General features: G+C 42.5%; 1 protein-coding gene across 1 annotated transcript; it reads right to left on the bottom strand.

The window, feature by feature from the left end:
* Positions 1–1,880: 1,880 nt before the first annotated feature.
* Positions 1,881–26,874, bottom strand: LOC148874180 (uncharacterized). Its single transcript, XM_088960080.1, is given in 3 exon segments — positions 1,881–2,293; positions 24,158–26,669; positions 26,671–26,874. Coding segments are annotated over 3 exon segments (3,129 nt in total).
* Between the last annotated feature and the right edge of the window lie 79 nt (positions 26,875–26,953).

Raw genomic sequence — 26,953 nt, forward strand, 5'->3', positions numbered from 1 at the left:
TTGTGTTCTAAACGGATGAGGCTTTCGGGGTCATCCGGATAAGGTTCCTTGCTGAGGTCTTCGGGATGTCTCCTCCTCCTAGGCGAAGTTCACCTCCTTGTCCATGCAAGACACTCCTTCTTAGTCATGATCATTTGTCATGCGTAATGCTGACATGGCGAAAGAGAGAGAAGATGGCCGCAGAAGCTGCCACGAGGCATCCTTGGCCAACTCAACCATGACCCAAACAACATCTTTTCAGTGTAAGATGCTTAGCCATATGTTTGAAGGAAAAACCTTTTTGTCTAAGAACATTGGTCAAAATTTGCAGCATTATTAGATTCACTTTTAAATTTAAATAGCTGAATAAAACAATCCAATTCTGACACGATCTCACATTTATCCTAACACACCATTAATAACGAATCCGGATCTTTTACCCATACCTACCAACCAAACACTACAACTATCACTTTGACGTTCCACACATTGCACTCCTACATGCACATCTCAGCATGCATTGGGAACATCTCCCATACTTGTCATGGAGAGAAAATCTCAATACACGAATGAGATGGTTTGTGGGCACGTGTGAAGCATGCCTTATAGTTGTAGTCTCCTGTGGGTATGTGTGGATAGGATCCTTGTAGATAGGAGATCTGAGCTCATTAATAACTAGCATGGCATCCGGGTACTCTTATTACCACCAATATATTCTTGACATTCTACATTGAGATCCATATATCCTTATAAATAGAGAACTATCAGCAGCGGAGAAATTACAAACCAAAGCAGAACTAAGAAACAAACTGCAAGAACAAATACATAGAAGATTGAAGAACCCTACTTAACAATATGACGCCAAGCTTCGCAAACAAGATTGAAGTTGATTGTCTCGATATACTATCTTCCTGCAATTAGGAAGGTAATAGTTAGGTTTACAAAAAGTAGGAAATCGTAATTAAATACAAAGGACAAAAAAAGTTAATTCTGCAACTATGTTCTTACCAACATGTGATAAATGATAATAATGCAGAGATGCTGCCACAATAGCCTTGACATGATTTCAAATATAATTAGGTTCTCAATTGTAATTATCTGAATATAGATTATAAGTAATATATGGGTTAGCAGGATGGAGCTAATAGAACAAGAGAAATTAAGGGGGCGTTCTTTTTTAGATTTTGAGAGGGGAAAAGTTAGTCAATGGATTTTCGGTTTCCATTGATCAAAAATACTGAGTTCATTTTTAAGATTAATGTGGGGAATAGGGAATGTTTATTTTTTTGCATATCCATTTCTTAGGTGGGTAAATAACTTTTTCACATAGGAGGAAAGTTGTTAATACTTGAATGAGATAAAAATGCCCCTTTTAATAATGAATTTTTATGAGTAAAATGGTCATTACTTTATTTACCTGAGAAATAAAAGAACATGGGTAAATGCACTTACCCGGATAAGTGTTTCCTAGGAAAAATTTACCCAGGTCATTGCATTTACCCGGGTAAACAACTTACCGGAAAACGAACGGGGCCTAATAGAATAAGAGATTAAGTTGAAATGAAATAAAAGATATATCTGAAACACCCTTCCACTTTTATCATTTTCTGTTAAATTTACCCTAACCTTTTGAAACTTCCAAACACTACACCCCTCCCTATCAACATTTGCCATTAAAAAACTAATTGCATATACCGAAGTACCATGACGCTCCTCTGTTCAACTCCATTCTTTAAACCAAAATTAAATAGGCCCATACGACTATTGATTGACAAATTGAACCTTTGGTGGGTTGTAAGATGTGTAAACATGAAATAGACAACAAGACAGGAGAGAGAAATAAACCAAGACCTTGTGGTCGCACCTTTTAATTGAGAAGTTTGAGATATTGTTACTTGATATTAATGAACGCCGGTTTCACGAGAGATTTCCTTGATTTTGATCAATTCCCTTACAACATCACTCATGTCTATTCTTTCTCTGGGAGATTCAGCGGAGCATTGGACTCCAATTTTCAGTACTGAAGTGATACACTCTTGCGTTTTATCCACCTCGTAATTGTGACCAAGATTTTCAAAGTTCGTTGTGGCTTCATCTTCTATTTCTCCTCTTACATGGTTGGTTAGGAGTAATGTTGGATCCAGAATCCTTATCTCAGCTTGTTCAGACAAAGCCGTCTTTGCAAATTTATGGAGGTTAAAATCATCTCTAAACATTTCATCTGTTGGTCTTCTTCCGGTAAACATCTCTAGCAAGAGGATTCCATAGCTGTACACATCTCCATGTGTTGATACTTCACCACTTGTACCATACTCTGAAACATAGGCATCTCATTAAGAATGAAAAAAAAAGAAAATCTAAGAATTGGGGAATAGTCAAAATACTCCTATCAATATATATATATATATACAATTGAATATGCATGCTTTTATAATTAAAAAACCATGAACATATAAAAACTGCAGCCACAAAATTAAGGATATGCTCAGTATGGGATAATATTGTATTAGTTGGGAATTGGCAAGAACAATGAGCCTACGTTCTCTTTCCTGAATATTATGAAATGGAAACAAGGTTCGTAAAAAAGATTGGTTGCATTTTATTTAAATTATGAATCATTTATTTATAAAATGTTCACTAGGGGGGGGGGGGGGTTCATTCTACGATTTGCAGAAATGTAGGATACCAGAAGAGCTTTGAAAAATCAAAAACCCCTCGGCCTAATTGGTGTACATGCACGTCCTCACATTTAGAAGGCTTCTACCTCAAACACATGTCTATGCCTCTGCATACAAGAGGTTACAAGGTCATCTATTAGTATGACCCGTGCTTCAAACCCAATATCTGATATAATAACAATTAAGGTTAAAAATGTATACATCATATCAGTGTTTGGGGAAAAATTATCTATGCTCTTTTATACGTAATGCCAACCACAGTTTTAGGGATGAGATAGGATTAGGGTTGGAGTTCAACAGCTCAGTTGGGTTAGGTCTGATCTCAACATGATTTAACCAGGTCCGATTTGCAATGGTATTGATGAGGGGCGATTTGGCCCTCCATAGACGTGATGATATGTGGTACCTCAAAACGGCCAGATAGCATCTCAGCAACAAAACATCAAGTGGACATAAGAGGCAACCTGCTTCTGCTGACCTGACCTGAGTTCGGTTAGCAACTTGCTTAAAGTGTTGGGCGATCTCTTTCATGAGCAGGTTATCGTCTCCGATTTCCTCATGATCACGATGCCACGTCGGAGGAGTCAGTTATCACCCCGCCTACTTCGGGCGCAACTGGATAGACACTACCCACTTATGTGGAGTCCATCTCTAGGCGTGAAACCACCTCCGGACCAAACGGTCCGAATATCTCAAACTTGCTAACTTAAGCATCGGAGTGCCCAGCCCGAGTAAAAAAACCCAAACACTCTGATCACTTCTTTCTTGTAGGTCAACCAGGTGACCTACTTAGTCCCACGTTCGAGCTTTCCATCAGCAAGGATAGATTGTGCATCATCAATTCATCAGGTACTAATGTTTTTCCTTTTTTATATCTATGTTTTGCATGCTTAATAGCATCTAGCTGGCTTAAATTATAAAAAAAAATGTATCTAAAATCAACTACTCACTTCCCTCATTTTGAAGGTGATGATGCGCAATCTGGCCACTCCCTCATGTCTTGTGACTTGGCTCAAACAAGGTTCCGATTTGGCAGTGTTGAGTTGCACGGCCGAGCTGATGCCTGTGTGTCTGAGCTGAAGTGAGTTACGAAGAGGAAGGGTGAGAGTGCCCAAGTAGTTTTACCTGGGGAGAACACTCTGATGCTTAAGTTAGTATTGGAATCGCTTGAGAACGTGTGAAAGAGCTAGAGTATATCAGCATGCATACCTTTCTGGGTGGATTTGGGCATCTTATATAGGCCCTTGGACTCAGGGGGCTCAGGGTAACTATCTTGAGCTATTTGTTGAGCTGCTTCCCTATTTTTGGGTGCATTAAGGTGTTAGTTGAGAGATCTTCGCGAGAGTTACAATTTGTTCGCGTAGAATCTGGTGTATGGTACGATGAGCTGTTCTAACGGTTTTACTATTGGTGCCTTCGGTAGCAAGCTACTAGGGTCAGTTAGCGAGCTCTTCCTCGTAGGTCGCCTTAGGTCCTCTCAGCACGGTTGGCTCCTAGAACAGGTCACCATAATCTTACGGGTCTGCTAGCTCAGCCTCATCGAGGTGGAATTGTAGGGGTGGTTAGCGAGCTCTCCTTAGCAAGTCACCTTTAGTCCCTACAACTCGACCAACTCCTAGGACAGCTCATCGTAATCCTACGGGGTCAACTTGTTCAGTCTCGCTGAGGTAGAGGTCGGCCCAGGAGAGATGCTCTGAGCTAATTTTACTAAGCTAGCTTGCTGACTTGCCGGTGCAACAGACATCATGAAGAGAATGGTCTACATTGAAAACCCGCCACGACCTAGCATAGAAAGGGTGGTAGAAGAAGTCGCTCCTATTTTGACCACGGAACTGAGCTGGATCGACCTGCTCATTGGCTATCTGTGCCACATGACCCTATCAACAAAGCGCAACACAACTTGGATGGTAGAGCGACAGTTAGCTCGCTATGTTATCATTGGCGAGCAGCTATACTGTAGGTCGTTCATGCTCCCCTACTTTCACTGCTTGCGTCCAACAAAAGTGAAATAGGTGTTATGAGAGATCCATGAAGGTCTTTGCAGAGGACACTTGGGGGGTAGGGTCTGGCCTAGAAAGCCTTATAATAAGGTCACAATTGGGCCACAATGAAGGTAAATGCAGTGGAGTTAGTTCAGAAGTGTGACAAGTGTCAGTTACATGCTAACATACCACATCAACCTGCCGCTGACCTGAGGTACCTTACCAGCCCATGGCTATTTGCGTAGTGAGGGATAGATATCCTCAGTCCCTTCCTACCTACGACTAGGTAGAGGAGGTTCTTGCTAGTCACAGTAGAATATTTTACTAAGTGAGTGGAAGCAAAGCCTCTAGTATCCACTACATCTTGCAATGTCCAAAATTTCTTCTAAAGGAACATTGTCTACAAATTTAGACTCCCCAAGGTGCTAATGTCAAACAATGGAAAGCAGTTTGAGGGTGTTAAGTTTCAAAACTTGTGTGCCAAGATGGGAATCCAGCAGAACTTCACCTCAGTGGCTCACCCCAGGCGAACGGTCAGGCTAAAGTGACGAACAAGGTGATCCTCCGTGAACTGAAAGCTCAATTTTCCTAAGATAAGGTTTTGTGGGTGAACGAGTTGCCTAGTGTTCTCTGGGCCTACCGAACTACTATCAAGATTGCAAGCGGCGAGATGTACGGGATGGAGGTTGTCATCCTAACCGAGATTGAAGTGCCAACTTTACAGTTTGAGACGTACGAGGAGGAGGCTAACGAGGACGAGTTGCGAACTAACCTTGGCTTAGTGGAGGAAGTTTGCGACTTAGCTTACATTTGGACCATAGTGTACCAACAACAGGTAGCTTGGAGCTTGGTATTATAACACCCAAGTTAAGAGACACCAATTTTGAGTTAGTGACCTAGTACTAACAAGGTTATGGTAATTGAGCCATGCGTGGGAAAGTTACGTTTGAACTTGGAAGGCCCCTACAGAGTACTCAAGGTTATCGACGAAGGAACGTACAAGCTCGAAATGTTGGAGGGGAAGCAAGTACCCTATGCATGGAATGTTGATAACCTAAGGAGGTACTACCTATGAGTTTAAAAGTTCCAAGCTACATCTGCAAGAGCAAAAGTATAAGACCTGGTCAAACGAAGAAGGGGAAGCCAAAATGCTTTCAGCTCTAAGGTCCCCCATGCCTACTTGGAAGATGTCGGCAACTCGACATCTCGGTAATGCTTTAACTTAGCTGAGAAGATATACTATTTGACAACGTTTTGGCTTAGCCGAAATCTAAACCTAGTCACTTTGGGATCTAGGCATAGGTGCACCTCGACAACCTCAGATCGTGTTTTAACACTTAGCCTATTTTCTAGTGACAGAAAATAAAGGGCATGAAAGAAGGCACAGTGTGTACAAGAAAGACCGATCTATTCATTCAAAGAAAGGAAAGAACATTCAAGACACATAGGTTCTAAGTGCAGTAATTTTCTGAAGACATGAACAAAGATTCCCCATCAGCAGCTACTCTTCTTCATCACCCTACAGACTGTCATCGACCTCGTCCTCCGCCCCATCGCCAACCTCGCCAGCCTCATCATCCAGAGTTAGAGGCTCTTTGTCAACTTGCACAACCAACTTGTTTGGTACCAACCTAATCGATAGAGTACCAAAATCGAAGTTAGAATGCAAGGACTTGAGGAAGCTGCGGCATAGCATGAATCCCTTCTTCATAGAAGGAACTACATAATCGATCTTCTCTTTCTCATACCCCAGTTGAAAACGCGGACCTCTGAATACATCAACTCCTTTTCCACCTTTAATGTCGTTTGAATTTCTGGCATCTTCCACACCCCATACTACCTTTACACCCCTTCCCCTTGTGTTCACCACTTCGCCGCACCAACCACCACCCCAACCAGCCTTTAGCTTTATAGAACAGTCCTACAGCTAGCCTCCACCCCAATCAGCCTTTAACTTTGCAGAACAGTCCTACTACCAACCTCCAACTTTCTAGGGTAGCCCTATTCCCAGCTCTCTTTGACCCTATTCAGCGAAGACAATCCCAAGTTTAATACACCACATCCTTCATTCCAAACCCCCTTAAAGGATCATGTGGAGAGATTGAAAGAAGAGATGAGGGAAGTGAACAAGAGTGCGTAATTTGAGAATCACGGATTTTAAGGAGTTATGCTTATACTTGGAGGCCAAGTTGCCTAAGAAGTTTAAGATGCCTGATTTTAAGAAATATGATGGAAAATGTTGTCCGCAAACTCACTTAAAGTCTTTTGTATGGATATGTTTCAATATGGTTTTAATGAAGCTCTTGATCCAAATGTTTCAGAAGAGCCTAACTAGGAGTGCTAGATTGTGGTTTGCTAATCTTGAGGAAGAAAAAAATAAATCATGGAAAACGAGTATCTGAAGCATTCTTTGACTGTCTTTCCTACAACATGGAACTAGTACTAGATTGAGTAGATCTTGAGTCCATGCCTTAGAATACTAGAGAATCTTTCCAAGATTATGCTTATAGGTGGTGTGAAATGGCATCCAAACTGTGTCACCCCATGCCCAAGGAAGAAATATTTACTCTTCATCAAGACTTTGAAAGATCCATACCATACTTTGTTGGTTGCAAAACCGCTTAAGGACTTTAGGGAAGTGGTGAAAGGAGCTGTCAGGATCGAAGAATCTCTTAGGCATAGACAAATTAAGCAACTGATGATTGGAGTAGGGGTAACCACCTTTAAGCCAAAAAAGGTCAGGAACCAAGCATCAAGGAGGGAGTGAAGTACAGTTCATATCTGCCCACCCAGCTAGATTTGTAGTCACAAACTCCATCTAATCCTTGTTTTAGGGTGCCTACTCAAGTGCGTCCACAATCGTATCAATAGCTAGCTTTCGATCTCTTTGAAACACCCCAAAACCCAAAAAACCCAAATTTTAGCCCGAGAGCCCTCAGATCCCCTGTTAAACCTGCCCAATACCTATCCGATGTCCTTGATCGACCCTTACTTACACCTCAACTAATAGATCTGACACCACCATCAGACCCAGGACCACCCAAAACACTTATGAAATTTCAACTCAAGATTCCCTTGTTTCTCCTTCATCAAGCGAAGATTCTATTCCGACGTCTCTTGTTAGCCTAAACACTCGATACCCAAATCCCCTTCATCTTAACACATCCAATCCAATCATAGCACACCATTAAACTCTAAACACATCAAAGGACCTACCCATAAAGTTTTAACCCTAGATTCTCCCACCTATCTGTTTTTCGGACCAAGATTTTATTTTACATCTCGTTGACCCAAATTTTTATGATCTTGACCCCCTTGAACCGACCAGATGCCATCATTAGACTCCAAACACACGAAAACACCTGCCCATAAAATTTTAACCCAAAATACCCCTATTTACCCTCTCTTCACACAAAGATTTCATTTCGACACCTCTCGCACACATAACCTGTATCCACTTGATCTAAACACATTTAAACTAATCAAACCTTGCGAATCACCCCATAATTCCAGATAACCCCTACATATGAAATTTCAGCTCAAAACACCTCCATGTACCCTTAATTGTACTAAGATTCTATTTCAAGGCTTTAGATTGACCAAATTCCAAATCTGCCCGATTTGGGGCTAATTGGCCCAATATAACCTTACCAATCACCTCAAACTGTCATTAAATACCTACCTATAAAATTTCAGCCCAAAGTTCACTTGTTTGCCCTTCCATCATGCAAAGATTATGTTTTAAGGCTTTAGATTAGCTGAATCAAACCCTTTCCAGTTCTGCCCAATCCGAACTTATTTGGGCCAATCCAACCCTACCAATCAACTTGGAATATCCGAAAACCCCAACCCATGAAATTTCATCCAAGAATATCCACATTTACCCTTCCATCTAAAAAAAGATTCAATTTTGGCCAATCACACTAGCCCGCATTTGCACTACCCCACTCCGCAGTCAAACCCATCTCAACCCTCCATTTTTTGGCCCAAAATTCCCTTCCATTGAACCACAATACCCAGTTTGAACCTCTCCTACACCAGGTTTGACTTATTTTCTCAAAATTACAATAATACCCTTAAACTTATACAAAATTACCAAATTATCACTAGCCCTATTGTAAATACAAACCTAAGCTTTCTAATTAAGGGGAATGAACTGTTCATGCCTTGCCTCCCTCGAACGACAACCAACAGTGGTGCACCCTACCTCTGACCCAAATCTCCTTCTCTCGCTCTCTTCTTCTTTTGCTTCTTCTTCTTCGAAATCTTCCTCTGTTTTCGGTAGTTGTTTCAACTCTTGGTAGCGGTGATCTCATCATCCCTCTTCTCTTCTTCATCGTTCTACACTCCACTTCCGGCCACCCTCTCTCTCTTTTTTTTCTCTTTCTTTCTCTTCTTCCCCTTGTTTCTTTCCATTTCGACGGCTGCGGTGACGGATCTAAAACCAAAGGCGGTAGTGGCACCCCCTCTTCGTCATTCTCTTCCATCTCTTTCTCTTTCCCTTTTTCATCTCCTTCTTCTTCTTCTTCTTGTTCTTCTTCTTTGACCTACCTTTTCTATTACCACAGAACTTGAGAAGGGAGTGAAGAGGGAAAACTATTCATCGTCTTCTTCCTTTCTACTGACGAACCAACGACGGCGAAAATCACCAACCGAATGAGATCTACTATTCGCCTCTGTCGGCACTGGATTAGTGGTGGTAATTTCCTTAATCCTCCTCTGGCCAAATCTAGTCTCTATTATGGCATAACCATTCATTCAAGCCAAAATATAAACAACATAAGCTCGATTCTCACTTATAATCACTCTTTTCTTCTTAGGCCCCATTCGTTTTTCGGTAAGTTAATTATCTAGGTAAATGCAATTACCTAGGTAAGTTTTTCTTGGGAAACACTTACCTAGGTAAGTGCATTTACCCATGTTCTTTTATTTCACAGGTAAATAAGGCAATGACAATTTTAGCCATAGAAATTCTTTATTAAAAGGGGTGTTTTTGTCCCATTCAAGTGTTAGCAACTTTCCCCCTATGTCGAAAAGTTATTTACCCACCTAGGAGATGGGTATCACTTTCCTAGGTAAGTGATACCCAAGAAAATAAACTTTCCCTGGCCCCCACAAGAAGTTGAAAAAAGAACATGGGATTCTTGGTCAATGGGAACCAAAATCCCATTGACCAACTTTCCTTCCTTTCTAAATCCAAAAAAAGAACACCCCATTAATGGTATTTTTTCATCTAGCTTTTGGGTTATGGGAATGATAGTGAATCCCTATGGAACCAGTCTCTACAATTTTTGGTAGACATCATAGGTGATAATGGAACCTTTGTGATTGGATATTGGGGATGTTCAATAGATTGCTCATATAGATCTGGGCACATTGGCATGTCAGTAATGGTTAAAGAAGGACCGATTGCTATTGTACATTTTCGATTGATTTTATTGCATTTCATTTTTATTTTGATTCTTCTTTTCTTCAGAGATTAAGTCTTCTTTGAACAAGGAATCCAGTGAACTTCAGATCAGATTAAACATGGTGCCTTATGGATGCTTTAGTTAAATGATTGGGTGTACTCGAATTGAAATGTTTGCCTGATTTAGTTCAAGAGGTTTGGACTTCCTCTCTCTTCAAACCATTCCATTGAATTCGATGGTAGGGGCTCTGATAGAAAAGGGGTGAGGGAGTAATCTTCCACCCTTTTGCTCAGACCCCTATGTCTAAAAGGGGATTGGCCTGTGAGTATGGAAGGGAACATCCTTTTGAGCCGATGAAGGATGCAGGTCTCTGATTCGGATGAAAATTAAAAAAAAAAGGATAAAAAAAGGAAAAATAAAAAAATATACTAATTAAATTAAATAGGTCTTCTTTGTTGGTTTATTTTTAGTTTGTTACTTTCTTTATCATTGCTGCTTTTTATTAATAATGTACTTGTAATTATGCTCACTTAAGACACCATGTGGGCCCCACCTATTGGACCTGGGAAAGGGGTGCAAACCCCTTCCCTTTCCCATCTGAGACTTACCTAGACTAGTTTAGCTAGTGCCTCGGGCTATTGTAGTTACTATTAAAACAAAACAGTTTTGAAAAGCATTCTCGAAGTTCTCATCACCTCCATTTCTATAATTGATGGGTGGCAACTCCAAATCCAGCACAAAGTGAGTCATTTTCCAATGCTCACACCAGGTTTGAGTACCACATCTCTGCGCCTGTGAGGACCCTACTGGTGTAATAGATTGGCCTTTGGGTCTGGCCTTCCTCCTTTACTAGGACCGAGCTGACCACCTCGTCGCTGGCCGATAAGAAGAGTAAGAGTTGGTCTCCTGTGCTCGACTTTGTGAGCAAAGCTGGAGAGCTCAGGTAACTCTTCAATTCCTAGAATGACAATTCACACTCCTTGGTCCATTGAAAGTCCTTCACCTTTTTTAATGCCTTAGAGAAGGGTAGACGCTGGTTTATAGACTTCGACATAAATCTGATCAGTATGACTATTCGTTTGGTGAGGTATTGAACTTCTTTGTATGTACGTGGTGATTGCTTGTCGAGGATGGCTTGAATCTTTTTCATGTTTGCCTCGATCCCCCTCTACATCACCTTGAATTCTAAGAACTTACTGGAACTAACACCGAAGGCAAACGTCATTGGGTTCAACTTCATTTGGTATTCCTAAGGGTGCAGAAGACTTCCTTTAGGTTGTTTAGATGCTGCTTGACTATCTTACTTTTCACCAGCATGTCATTTACATAAGACTCCATATTTCAGCCAAGTTGTTCCTTAAATATGTGAATCACCAGCTACTAGTAGGTAGCGCCAGCGCTCTACAGAGCGAAGGGCATCACCTTGTAACAGTGTAGTCCTCAGTTAGTATTGAAAGCCATCTTCTCTTGGTCGTCTGGATGCATTTAAATCTGATTGTAACTAGAGAAGGTGCCTATGAAGCTTAGGAGTTTGTGTTCCGCCGTTGCATCAACGAGCTAGTCGATTCTTAGTAGGGAAGCTATCTTTTAGGCAGATCCTGTTCAGGTTGGTGATGTTGATGCAGATTCCCCACTTGCCATTGGCCTTTTTGACTATCACTACATTCGCTAGCCAGTTTGGGGGTGCCACTTCCCGGAGCCAATGTCGATCAATTTCTGTACTTCCTTGTTGTCACTTTCTACCACTCTGAGGCAAAACTCTTCTTCCTTTGCCTCATGGGTCGGTAGTGCAAGTCGATGTTTAGGCAATGGGTGACCCTGGGGTCAATCCCTAGCATGTCTGCCACCGACTAGGTGAACACGTCAATGTTGTCCTTGAGGAGTTGCATGATGTCATCCCGAAGGTGGCCTTCTATGAGGGATCCAAGCTAGACCATCTTCTCGGGGTCTTCACTAAAAAGAGGTACATGGATGATATCTTCTACTTTCCATGAGCTACGCCTACTCCATACAGGGCTAGGAACTTTACGACCAGGTGTATGTGGAGACTGAGGCCTGCAGGGCATTCAACATCGGTCGACTGAGGATGGCATTGTAGGGGAAAGGACATGGACTATGATGAAATTGACTATTGTCATAGTGGTGATGGGATCATCGCTTATAAGCAATGGTTGGGTGATTTTCCCCTAGGGCATGAGGGATCCCCTGGAGAATCCCACAAAGGTAGTGCTGACTGGCGTGAGACTATCTTTGCTGATGTTGAGCTATTCGAAAGCTTCTTCAAAGAGGATGTCGGCTGAGCTCCCTGTGTTTACTAGTATGCATCAGACTTCGAAGTTGGCGACCTCGAAAGTTATAACGAGGGCATTGTAATGTGTCAATTGGAACCCCTTGAGGTTGTCATCGGTAAAAGTGAAAGGATCAGTCTATCTCCGTATTTTCTATTCCTTGTCTTCGACTTGATGCAATCTAGCATAGGCCTTGTTGGCCGAGCTACTCTCCCCCCAGAAGTCACTCGCCTAAGATGACAACGATGACTCTCATTGGGGGAGCTCGGGGTAGTGGTGCATCGGGGCAACATTCTTCCTCTTTTGGTTTATGCTCCTTGATGTTCACGAACCCGTTGAGGTATCCATGTTGGACGAGGTCGTCCAAGTGATGGCACAGATCATGGAAATTTCAGTCTCGTGGCCGTGGATTGGATGGAAGTCACAGTATTTCTCCTAATTTCTTTTGTTGTTTTGGTACTTCATCTTCTCTGGCCACTGGACGAAGCTGCGATCACAGATCTGCATCAGTATCTTGGCTCCTTTGGTAGCAAGTTAAGGTGTTTATTGAGAGATCTTTGCGGGAGTTCTGATTTGTTCAAGTAGAATCTGGCATACGGTATGGCTAGCTGTTCTAACAGTCGTGCTATTGGCGCCTTTGGTAGCGAGTTGTTGGGGACGGTTAGTGAGCTCTTCCTCGCACGTCGCCTAAGGTCCTCTCAGCTAGGCCAACTCTTAGAATAGCTCTCCTTAGTAGGTCACCTTAAGTTCCAATAGCTCGACCGACTCCTAGGACAACTCGTTGTAATCCTATGGGTCAGCTAGTTCTATCTCACCAAGGTAGAGGTCATCCCAGGTGAGATGCTCTGAGCTAATTTTATTGAGCTAGCTCGCTGACTTGGCGCCGAGGTGTCGCTATACAATTGGGAGGACCAAATTACCCCTCATCAATTTAGTCCCCTTGCTTAGAAAGCCTTATGACAAAGGTACTACTAGCCCACAATTAAAGCAGATGCGGTCGAGTTGGTCCTGAGATGTGATAAATGCCAGTGACACACCAACATCCTACACCAGCCAGTGCCAGTGACACACTAACATCTCACCTAGGCCGACCTCTACCTCGGCGAGACCAAGCTAGTTGACCCCATAGGATTACAGCGAGTTGTCCTTGGAGTTAGTTAAGTTGTAGGGACTTAAGGCGACCTGCTAAGGAGAGCTTGCTAACCACCCCTTGCAGTTCCACCTTGGCAAGGCCGAGCTGGCAGACCCATAAGATTACGGTGATTTGTTCTAGGAGCCAGTCGAGCTGAGAGGACCTAAGGCGACCTGTGAGGAAGAGTTCGCTAACCGTTCCTAGTAGCTTGCTACCAAAGGCATTGATAACGTGATCTTTAGAACAGTTTGCCATACCGTATGCCAAATTCTACATGAACAAATCATGACTCCTGCGAAGATCTCTCAACTAACACCTTAATGTGCCTGAAAATAGGGAAACGACTCCACAAATAGCTCAAGGCAGTTACCCTGAGCCCCCTGAATCCAAGGGCCTATATAAGACGCCCAGATCCATCCAGAAAGGTATGTGCACTGATATACTCTAGCTCTCTCACACGTTTTCAAGAGATTCCAATACTAACTTAAACATTGGGTTGTTCTCCCCGGGTAAAACTACCTGGGCACTCTCATCCTATTCTCTTCGCAGCTCGCTTTAGCTCAGACACAAAGACATCAGCTCAGCACTGCTAAATTAGAACCTTGTTCAAGCGAAGTCACAAGACACGAGGGAGCAGCCAGATTGTGCATCATCAGAAGGTATAAAGATCATCTTAGAAAACAACCATGACACCAAACTTAATTCAAAGAGATTAAAATATTTTAAGACATTGCGATGGAAGAAGACAGAGATTTACCTAGGAAAGAATAATATTTTCTTTTCTTATGTACAAGCCAAATAATGAATGGGGGTAGAGCCCCTATTTTGGGTCCAAAACGAATTTTTAAGTTTCATAGTGTATTAGGGTGAAACAAACAATTTTTTGGCAAGTTTCCTACTATTTCACCATGTAGAATCGTGATTGAGTGTGAATGAAGTGGCCATGGGAAAGTGAGTGATAGAGAGATGCTGAAGTGGCAATGTGAGAGAGGGAGAGAAAAGTGTTGAGGTGACTTCATGAGAGATCAAAGAAGGTTATAGCAAAGAGATGTCAAGAGCTCTCAGTTGGGGTAAGGGAGAAAGGAGAGGCCATTTGTCACATAGAATCCTAACCGCCCCTTGCCTACCATGAACGCGCCTCTTCCAACGGTCGAGCCCTCCACGGTTCTTGTTGCGATTGGTGGCCGCTAGTTTCACGAGCTGTTGCAATTCATCTGCGAGATAGACCTGTAGAAGAGAATGTGGGAAGGCCATTTTGTTGCATTAGCAGGGATGCAACAATAGCAACGGCACTAACAATATCAGGTCACCGGGAAGAACGTCAACCAGACTCAATAGCTTGGCAACCAAAACCAGAATCAAGTACTAGACCCACCTCACCATCATGATAACCCAAACCAGGTTCCCACTGTGGAATCAACCCAAGCTATGACATCTGAGGCCAATGAGGAGGCAGAAATGAAGGAAGAAGAGAAGAAAGAAGTGAGCTAGATTGCCACCTTATCAGCGTAGCCAGTGTCCCACACTTCATCACTGGCTCTTGAAATCCTTATGGGCCCACAACCTAAGGACTTCAAGGCCCCTAGCATGGAACCATACGATAGAACAACCAACCTAGTCAACCACCTCAAGAGTTTCCAGGCCCTGATGCAGCTACACGGGGCCAACGACGCAAGCCTTTGAATGGCCTTCTAACCACTTTCTAGGACACAACCTAGATGTGGTACTCGGGACTGGTTGCAGGCTCAATTAAGAGGTAGAGCCAGTTTGTTGACCTCTTCACCACCCACTTCGCGATGTTCAAAGTCAATGACTTGTCTTATGAATGAGGTCCAATGAACAGATGAAAAGCTTTGGGGCTACATTATGCGGTTCAACTAGGAACGGTTTCAGATACCCAACCTCAACTTGGCCGTACAACTCACCATGGTAGTTAATAGTGTCTAACATCCTGACTTCCATTGGGAGGTTGAGTTGAACCCTTCGACCTCTATGAAAGAGATAAGAAGACGAGTTTGGGAGTAGTAAGTTGAAGTGGAAGAGTAAGTTTCCAAGGCGCAGTCAATCCCCTAGTAACCGGCGTAGTAGGTCAACATGGAGGAGTAGGTCCCTTATAGAGTAGGTCTTCAATCTAATGTTCTTCCACCCATTTCGTTCAGAACCAGAACTACACTACACTGAATGGGAAGAGATGGGAGATCCTAATGCAGATAATGACAATCAAGTATGTTAGATGGCCACTTTGAATGAGAGGAGACCCTACCAATAGGCCGAATAAGTACTGCCACTTCCACTGGGACATTAGCCATGACACAGAAAATTATTGTAACCTCAAGAACAAGATTGAGGAGCTGATCCATCGAGGTTACTTGAAGCAATTAATTAAGTAGGAAGACCGCCACCAACCTGTCGACCAGCCTAGAGAAGTGTCATAGTTGAGCAAGGACCAAAACAGGGACCAACCTCCCTAAGACCCACCACCAGTAAAGCGGCCATCTATTGTGTAATCAACCTGATGACAGACGGGTCCATTGTAGTAGGATGCAACACCTTAGCCGGGAAGAACTCAGTTTAGGAGCTCATGCATGAGGACGAGAACCCACCTAAGCGCCCTTGTGTGGAAGAAGTAATCTACTTCACCGATGATAATGCTCATAGGATTTAGTATCCACATGATGATACCCTCTTGGTCAAGATAGTGATAAATGATTTCGAGGTAAAGCAGATTCTTGTCAACTCTGATAGCTAGATAGATATCATCTTCTTGGTGGCACTCGAGCAGATGGAGCTAGAGAGGAAGGACCTTCTAGGGGCCAACGTTCCCCTGGTTGGGTTCAGTGGAGAAGTGGTGTAGCCTCTAGGCCGAGTGAGAGTATAAGCGATAGAGGGCTCAACTCCAAACCAAGTTTACTTCGACCACGATTTCCTAGTGGTAGAAACTCCCTCGCCCTACTATGCCATCTTGGGCTGACTGATTCTGCATGCCCTTAGAACTGTGGTTTTGACCTACCATCTGTTGATGAAATTTTTGATGGACTACGGAGTGCGAGTAGTGTGAGGTGATCAGTTCGAGTCTTTTAATTGCTACGTGGCCACGCTGAAAGGGAAAGAGAAGTAGGTCATTGACGTCAACATAGAGCTGCCCCTAAAGAATGACGATGAGAGAGCTCACCCCATGGAGGGCACTATCCTGGTGCCAATCTCAGATACCGGCCACGAAGATAGTGTAGATTGGAGCCTGCTTCAAGGAACCATTGCACTCTAAACTGGTAAGTTTTTAATTAATAATCTAGACGATTTCACTAGGTCGAAAGAAAAAATGCCCGACATAGACCCCTCTGTCATAACTCATAGGTTGAATGTTGACCCTTTAGTTAAACTAGTCCGACAGAGGAAAAGAAACCTCGCCCAAGAACAGTGGAGGATAGTGGACAAGGAGGTAGGGAAGCTCCTCATGATAGAATTTGTTATAGAGGTCTAGTACCTGAGCTAGATAACAACCATGCTTGTGAATAAAGCCAATTACAAGTGGCACATGTGCATTGACTACACCAACCTCAATAGAGCCTGTCCAAAGGACAACTTCCTACTCCCTAAGATATTTCGCCTAGCAGATGCAACCTCAGGGTTCGAGCTGTTGAATTTTTTTTTTTGATTTGATTGGAAGTAAAATATAAGCTTATGTTGATGATATGGTTGTTAAAACCCAATCTTTGAGCTCTTTAATTTATGACATAACTGTGTTTTTGACAATATGAGAAATTATAACATGAAGCTCAACCCAAACAAGTGCATCATCGGAGTCACGTTGTTGATGCCAACCCGAATAAAATCTTGGCCATCCCAGATGTGAAGCCCCCTAGGTCGATTAAAGAAGTTCAAAGGCTAATAAGCCGGATAGCCAACCTGAACCAATTTATTTCTACATCAGCAGGGCCGTGCCTTCCATTCCTTAAAGTCATTAAAAAGAACCAAGACTTCAAGTGGACTGAAGACTACCAGCTTGAGTATGACAAGTTGAAAAGGTTCCTATGTTCACCACCCTTGCTAACTAGGCCAAAGCCTGGAGACAAGCTAAAACTCTACCTTTCAACGAGTGATGAGGTATTCAACTCGGTTTTAATTCGCATGGTGGATAGGGTGCAATGACCTGTCTACTATGTAAGTAGAGTTCTACATGCCGTCGAGACGAGGTACTCGAATATCAAAAAACTAGATTTCTTGTTGGTGTTAGCAGCCCATAAACTATGCCCTTACTTTTAAGCCCATACCATTGTGGTCCTAACTGATCAACCTCTAAGTATGGCATGTTCAATGAGTATGGCATCCTGTTTGAGCTACACCCAACAAACAAGGCCCAGGTCCTAGTAGACTTCGTCATCGTGTGCATGTTCAGCATGCCGATCCATGAAGTTGTCGAGCTCGTGACCACCTCAGAGGAATCTACTAGGGCGATGCCTAACCCGAATTGGGATGAGAAGCCTTGGATCCTCCATGTGGACGGACTGTCTAATCAGTGCGGAAGTGGAGCTGGACTAATCCTCTATGGACCTAGCAAGGTGAAGCTGTAGTATGCTCTCTGATTCACATTTCAAGCTTTGAACAATGAAGTGAGTATGAGGCACTAATAGTCGGGCTATCATTGGTAAAGGAGGTCAGCACGCAACATCTTGTGTTGTGCAGCGACTCCCAACAAGTGGTGAACCAAGTGAATGGGCAGTATGAGGTTCAAGAGCCCACCATGTTGGCCTACATAGCCAAGGTTGGAAATCTCCTACCCAACTTCCACTCTTAGTACTTTCAGTAAGTTCCAAGGTCTAAGAATATTGAGGCTAACATGCTCTCGAAGCTTGCTAGTGCAACGGACACCATGAAGAGAATGATCTACATTGAAGACTTGCCACGACCTAGCATAGAAAGGGTGGTTGAAGAGGTCACTCCTGTTTTGACTGCGGAACCAAGCTAGATCGACCCACTCATTGACTATTTGCACCATAGGACCCTATCAACAAAGTGCAACGCAGCTCAGAGGGTAGAGTGGCAGTCAGCTTGCTATGTTATCATTGACAAGCAGCTATACTATAGGTCGTTCACGATCCCCTACTTTCACTGCTTGCATCCAACAGAAGTGAAACAAGTGTTATGCGAGATCCATGAAAGTCTCTGCGGAGGACACTTGGGGTAGGGTGCTAGCCTAGAAAGCCTTACAGTAAGGTTACAATTGGGTCAAATGAAGTCGAATGCAGTGGAGTTAGTTCAAAAGTGTGACAAGTGTTAGGGATATGCTAACATACCACACCAACCTACCGCCGACCTAAGGTACCTTACTAGCCCATGGCTATTCACGTAGTGGGGGATAGATATCCTTAGTCCCTTTCCACCTACGACTGGGTAGAGGAGGTTCTTGGTGGTCACGATGGAATATTTTACTAAGTGGGTGGAAGCCGAGCCGCGAGTATCCACCACATCTTGCAATGTCCAGAATTTCTTCTAGAGGAACATTGTCTACAGATTCAGACTGCCCAAGGTGATGAGGTCAAACAATGGAAAGCAATTTCAGGGCTTTAAGTTTTAGAATTGGTGTGCCAAGCAGTTCGAGGGCATTGAGCTTTAGAACTGGTGTGCCAAGATAAGGTTTTGTGGGTGAACGAGTTGCTAGTGTTCTCTAGGCCAACCGAACTACTATCAAGATGGCGGCTGGCGATACGTATGGGATGGAGGTTGTCATCTCAGTTGAGATTGAAGTGTCAACTTTGCAGTTTGAGATGTATGACGAGGAGGCTAACGAGGACGAGCTGCAAACTAACCTTGACCTAGTGGAGAAATTTCGTGACTTAGCCTACATTCGGACCATAGTGTACCAACAATGGATAGCTCGGTGTTACAACACATGAGTTAAGAGACACCAATTTTGCGTTGGTGACCTGGTATTAAGAAGGTTATGGTACCTGAGCCATGCGTGGGAAAGCTAGGTCTGAACTGGGAAGTCCCCTATAGAGTACTCAAGGTGACCGGCGAAAGCACATACAAGCTCAAAACATTGGAGGGGAAGTAGGTACCCCGTGTGTGGAATGTTGATAGCCTAAGGAGGTACTACCAATGAGTTTGGAAGTTTTAAGTTGCATCTACAAGAGAAAAAGTATAGGATGCTCGCTACGGTGACCTGGTCAAGTGAACAAGGGGAAGCCAAAATGCTTTCATCTTTAAGGCCCCCTATGCCAACTTTGGAAGATATTGACAACTTGACAGCTTGGCAGCTCAGCAGCGTTTTGACTTAGTCGAGAAGATATACAATTCGACAACATTTTGACTTAGTTGAAATCTAAGCCTAGTCGCTTTGAGATCTAGGCATAGGTGCACCTCGACAACCTCGGATCGTGTTTTAACACTTAGCCTATTTTCTACTAAAGGAAAATAAAGGGAAAGAAAGAAGGCACAGTGTGTACAGAAAGACTGATCTATTCATTCACAAAAGAAAAGAGGGTACATAGCCACTCAAAATAAAGGAAGGCAAAGAAACGAATGAACATTCAAGAGCACACAAGCTCCAAGCATAGTAATTTTCTGAAGACATGAACAAAGATTCCTCACCAGCAGCTACTCTTCTTCATCGCCCTACAGACCGTCGTCAACCTCATCCTCCACATCGCTAACCTCACCAACCTCCTCATCCAGAGTTAGAGGCTCTTGGTCAACTTGTGTGGCCAACTCGTCCGGTACGGACCTAATCGATAGAGTACCGAAATTAAAGTTAGAAGACCTAATCAATCTTGTCCTTCTCATACTCTCATGACAAGAGAAAATGCCCGACGACTGTAACCTCGACACAATAAATATCTTTAGTATATTTAGTTTGTCGCTCTTCTAGCTGATGATCCTTGGTTTGCACTTTGTTAGTTAGAGTGGTGATGGTCCCTTTGGTCTCCTCTAACTTGCGTAGGTTGTTGGCACTAAGCTTATAAAAGCATTTATGGTCCTCCTTTGCACTGTGATGGGCTGCCTTAGTGCTTAAGAGAGCTCCCTCTAGTTGGGCTTGCAAGGCCTCTATGTTTGCTTGCATCTCCCGCCTTTCATGCTTAGACACGACGACATGATTTAGCAAGACTTGGCCCATCGAGTTTGCTTGGAAAGAAGAAACAATAGCAGTAAGGCTTGGAAGGAAAGAGAAGTAGACATTAGAAGAAATGGACACACACTTGTAGGATGCACTGAGTCATCCTCGTGCCGACGTCAGCAGGATCATGCCCGCTATAGTATTGGAAATCTTCAGGAAGATTGATCCCCCACCCCACTTGTAGAGCAACCAGAGGATTCGTTAGATGATCAGTAATCCAAAGGTCAATATTGGGGACAAATCAAGGTATGTCAGAGTGAGAGGGGTTGGTGATGCACTCTTCTGGGATGACCTGGTGCGACGAGGCAGCTAGACCTATGGCGACCTAAGTGGGCTCTACGGATATGGGATCGCTGCCCCCTTCAAGGTCAACAACCTCAGGCATGCACACAACAGACCTCTCCTCGGCATCGGCCAATGAACCCTCCCTACATTGGCAAGCAAAATAAGGAGTCAGCCACCCTTCTCTTCTTTTGTGAGGGCCTCTTGGCTACTACCAAGAGGGAAGCAACACTCGCCATTTCTAAGGAAACATAGAGAAAAGAAAAGTGAATTAACTAAGCTAGAAGGTATCCTTCAATATAAAGACAATTGACAATTATGCTGACCTACCTATAGGACTCAGGCCAACCTTAATAAGCATAGGCTTGACCAAGAATTGATCTATCATTAACCACTGAAGTACAAGGCGTTGTTCCTACGATGGTCTGAATGAAATCTAGGTGGAGTTGCCCCAAAGAAATACCATAATGAGAGAGCACTTTGACAATGAATGGATGTAGGTAGAGGAAATCGGAGGCTGACGATAAATGCCTCGAAAACATAGACTTTGCCTCGGCCATGGCTCCATGGGAATTGGTCCAGGCCAAGCATTATGCAATTGAAATCATTCAAGATGTGGAAAGAAGACACCAGACTAACAACTTCTTCCCCGCTCTGCTCGATGGGACCAAATAGGAAGCTCGACTACGGCTCTCGCTAAGAAGTTGATGTCCCTGTATGGGAACCTTGTCAATTTCACATAGAAGTCCCTTCCTCAGCCTGAGCAGAATAGGAGAACCCCCCCTTCAAACTTACTCGAAGACATAACTAAAAGAAGAGGGAAAATGACTCACTAGCTTTATGGGAAAGGAGATTGACTTTGCCTGACCGAATTTAGCCCACCAAACTAATAGTGACCTCCCAACAACATTCACCTCCAATCTCTTGCCTCAATTCCTTACCAGAAAACTCAAAACAGTATAAATGGGACCCTCGCAAGGGCGCCCTATTTATAGATATGGGCGCAGAAAATCAACAAATGAGGTGACGCAAGGACAGATCGACAATCGAGAAGGTTACACCGCTTGTAGGAAAATTTGAATTTTAAAAATTTGCATGCCCAATTTAAAATTTGAAATTTGAATTTTCTGTGTATGCTAGTCCACCCTCAAGCAGAGTCGGGCAGATAGGTCGGGTGAGTTGCAAATCGATGGAACGAGTCACCATGGGCCAGAGATTGACAGCGAGCTACTCCCTTCATCGAACCAACATCGACTCAGGAGGGGGGCAATTAATGAGGGGAGATTTGGCCCTCCAATGACGTGATGACACGTGACACCTTAAAACAACCAAACGATATCTCAGCACCACATAAGTAAACCCCGGGAGCACCTCGAAAACCTTACACCTGCCTTGATGACCTCATTACCACTTCGGCAAGCCGGAGTGTGAATGGCCTAGCGAAATATTAGGTTGGTGTAAGAGGCGACATGCTTCTGTCAACCTGGCATGTGTTTGATTAGCGACCTACCTGATGTGTCAGACGACCTCCTCCATGAGTGGGTTATCGTCTCTAACTTCCCTGGGATCATGGCGCCACGTTGGAAGAGCCGATTATTACCCCACCCACTTCAGGCGCAACTAGATAGACACTACCCTTTAACACGGAGTCAATCTCTGAGCATGAAACCACCTCCGAATCTGATGGGCAGGAGATCTCAAATGTGCTTCGTGAGTCTCATGATAGCTTGCCTATATAAAGGCATCCCTATTCATAGAAAATGTATGTGCGATTTATCTCTCACACACTCTAGCTCTTTTGCATTCTTGAAAACACATTATTAGTTTGCTAACTTAAGCATCAAAGTGCCCACCCTGGGTAAAGTAACCCTGACACTCTGATCACTTGTTTCTTGTAGCTCGACTAGGTGACCTACTCTGTTTGGTGTTCGAGTTGTCCACCAGTAGGGAGCACCAGATCGTGCTTCATTAGGTACTAATGTTTTTCCTTCTTTTGTCTATGTTTTACATGCTGAATAGCACCTAGCTGGCTTAAATTATAAAAAAGTATCTAAAGTCAACTATTCACTTCTCTCATTTTGAAGGTATAAACATCATCTTAGAAAACATCCATGACAACAAACATTCTCTTAATTAAAGGAGATTAAAATATTTAGAGACATTGTGATGTAAGAAGATAGAGATTTACCTAGGAGAGAAGAATGTTTTCTTCTCTTATGTACAAACCAAACAATGAATGGAGGCGGAGCCCTTGTTTAGGGTCCAAAATGAATTTTTAAGTTTCATAATGTATTAGGATGCAACAAACAATTGTTTAGCAAGTTTCCTACTATTTCACCAGGCACAATCATAATTGAGTGTGAATGAAGTGGCCATGGGAAAGTGAGTGAGAGAGAGAGAGAGAGATATGTTGAGGTGGCAATTTGAGAGAGGGAGAGGAAAGTGCTGAGGTGACTTCATGAGAGATCAAAGAAGGTTATAGCAAAAAGGGGTCAAGAGCTCTAAGTTGAGAAAAGGGAGAAAGGAGAGGCCATCCGATGTGGTCTGAACTACTTTAGTATATATAGATGAAGTATAACTCGTCTTAAATTGATGGCATATTAACCTAATTTACCTAATTAATAACAACCTTACATTACTAATCATGTAGGGGTAGAGAGAGAGAGAGAGAGGCAACAAAATGTCTCCAAATCTGCTACAAGTAGACCCCCTTTGTTAGAATCCTCTAACAAATCTGCTGAAACCTTCCATGAAATTTGATAATTGCACTCACCTCCCCTGAATTTTCTAATACAATTGCAATTAGGCCCCCTTTGTTAGAATCCTCTAACAAGAGGTATGAAAATGTCCAAAATACCCATGCAATTTCTATTGAAGCAGGTTTCTACATAAAAGAAAAAAACAATACAAACTTTATAAACAACAAAAAAAGTAGAGAATTTAAAGTTTCAGCTTTACCTTTGAGCTATTGATATGAAGATAAATTTGAAAAAAAAAATGATTTCATCAGAAACAAGATTGGAAGGGTTTGGGTTAGCGATTCATATGAAGAGAAATTTTGAAAAATAAAGACTTTGGTAAAAATAACTGCACGGGTATTTTGGACATTCTCATGCCTACTTTTTGAGGATTTTAACAAAGGGGGTCTACTTGCAACTGTATTAGAAAGTTCAGGGGAGGTGATTGCAATTACGAAAGAGGGGAAGTTTTAGCAAATTACCCTAATTAAGAAATATGAAAAATGTATTAATTTAATAGTCATTGATAAAAGGGTATAGAATAGTAAATTACCTGGAGGAGTGTAGCCAATAGTCCCCTTCAATCTAAATGAGCTAGTTTGGATCGAACAAGAATCATTGCTGGCTTGTAAGAGTAGCTTTGCTAGACCGAAGTCACTAATATGAGCGGTCATATCATTATCAAGAAGAACATTGCTCGGCTTCAAATCACAATGAACTATTGGTGTTTGACAATGGTGATGAAGATAATCCAATGCCGTGGCTACATCAATTGCAATATTTAACCTTTGAAGAATGTCTAGACTCCCTCTGTGTGTATTCACATCCAAATGCAACCACTCATCAAGACTTCCATTGGGCACATAATGAAAAACTAGGGCTTTGAAATCATTCCCTTTTATATCCAAACTTGAACAACAAGTTAAAAGCTTAACCAGATTTCGATGCCGAATGTTTATCAATGCATTGCATTCAGCCATGAAACTTTTGGTAGCTCTTGGTCGCTGAAGATTGAGAACCTTCACTGCAACAATTGTTCCTTGACTGAGAATTCCTTTGTACACAAAGCCAAAGCTACCCGAGCCAATTAAATTCTCCATAGAAAATCCACCGGTAGCTTGAAAGAGCTCCTTGTAAGAAACCTTTAGAAGTTGATGATCATTCATGGGAGGTGTATCCGAAGGTTTCCTTTTGGAGTTTCTTTTCCAATAAAGAATAATTAGGAAACATAGTAGCAAGAGGAAACAACAAGGAATCACAGTAGTTATACTGATTAGTACTTTGGTGTTAGAAGACTTTCTTCTTTTTGTAGAATTTGATGAGCAAATTGGCAAATGTAGTTCCGTGATACCCCCACAAAGCTTATCATTTCCAACCACTGAAATTATACTTGGATTAGCAAAAACTCCTTTAGTTGGTACCTCACCCTCAAGATTGTTGAATGATAGATTCATACTTTCCAAAAAGGCGAGATTTTCAACATCTTCTGGTATCCACCCTGATAAGTTGTTCCTTGAAAGATCTAGAATTCGAATACCTTTCAATGAACCCAGTGTTAGGGGAATAGTTCCATTAAAGAAGTTACCCTCCAAAGAAAGGTATTCTAAACTGAAACAATCACCAATGGTGGTAGGAATTTCACCCGATAATTTATTTTCGCTGACATCCAGAAATCCAATATTTTGTAACTTGCCTATTTCCAATGGTAGAGAACCTGAAAAAGAATTATGAGCTAGGCTAAGGTTCGTCAATAGGGTAGAAAGTCCAAATATGGGTTTGGGTATGGTACCGCTAAGATTGTTGTAATCAAGTTTCAATGCTTGTAGATTTTGGCAATTTCCAAGGCTAGAAGGAATTCTTCCACCAAGTTTATTCCCTCCTAAGTCGAGTTTATAGAGAAAAGTGATGTTGCATATGGAGGATGGAATCAGTCCAAAGAATCTATTATTCCTCAAGCTCAATTCGTTTAGATTCTGGAGCTTTCCTACGGTAGGAGGAATTTTACCAGTTAAGAAATTTTCCTCCACGCCAAACGCTAATAAACTGATGAGATTACCAATTTCTGTGGGGATACTTCCAGATATTTGGTTGCCTCCAAGGGCTAAATATTCAAGCCGGATGGAGAGGTTGGCTATAGCGCTCGGCAATGAACCTCTGAGCATATTGTCATTTACGTTCAATACTCGTAAATATGAGCAGTTGGCTAAGGAAGCGAGGAAGCTTAATTCATCAGATTCAAATCCATTATAAGCAATGTTTAGCCAGTGGAGATTTCGAAGGACACCCAGGTGAGTGGGGACTGTTCCACCAAAACGGTTATCGTTAATATCAAATGTTTCAAGTTTTGAAATGTTAAGCAGGGTAACTGGAATTCCTCCGGTAAATCGGTTTGAAGCAATACTGAAAAAACTGAGATTTGGAAGGGTGAGGCCTATATCTGGTGGAAGGCTCCCATGCATTTGATTGTCTGAAGCAGAAATGATCTTGAGAGATGATATATTGTAAAGTGAGTTAGGGAGCATACCAGAGAGATTATTTAAATGAATAGAAAGGAAAGTCAAGTGTGTCAGTCGGCCTAGATCTTCTGGAACATTTCCCTCCAAACCATTCTCTGATATCGCAAGATCTCGAAGCGATGAAAGGTTCCCTAAAGAAGCTGGTATCGGTCCGATGAAGTAGTTGCGACGTAGGTAGACAGAAGTAAGTTTGGACAAAGACCCAAGTTCTCTAGGAATCTTTCCGTTGAGGTTGTTATACTTCACATCGAGGACTCTGAGGTTGTAGCAGTGGGTCAGATTAGTTGGTATCTCTCCTTCTAGAGTATTATTGTTAACAGAGATATTGTGTAGACGGAACAAATGACCAACCTCTTGGGGGATGGCGCCATGGAAGGAGTTATTTTGGAGGTTGATAGTTTGAAGAAAAGTGAGGTTCCCAATGTAAGGAGATATAGTTCCAAGAAGATCAAGGTTTTGTAAGTTGAGGACAGTAACTCGTTGATGCCTACGACGACCACATGTGACACCAGGCCATTGACAGAAATGGAGAGAATCGTTCCAAGAACAGAAGTGCTCCAAGGGAATCGCCATTAATGATTCGATTCTTGAACTCAAGCAAGGCTAGTCTATCTGTATCGTTTCCTAATTTGGTTGTGGCAACAGTTGTGATGGTGAAACATTCTGAACTCAATAAACTCAAACACAAGAGGAAGGCATGAAAGGTAAATGAAAAGAATATGGTTAAACTCATCAGAGGAAGCGCAAGCATCATTGAGAATTGGAAGGATTGATTTAATTATATTAATTGAAAGCATATACCTGATTATTTAAACACAAATTGATATTGCCAT

This window comes from Nelumbo lutea, chromosome 1, assembly GCF_056320005.1.
Source record: "Nelumbo lutea isolate HS-2025 chromosome 1, American lotus-T2T, whole genome shotgun sequence".
NCBI classification, from domain to species: Eukaryota; Viridiplantae; Streptophyta; class Magnoliopsida; order Proteales; family Nelumbonaceae; genus Nelumbo; species Nelumbo lutea.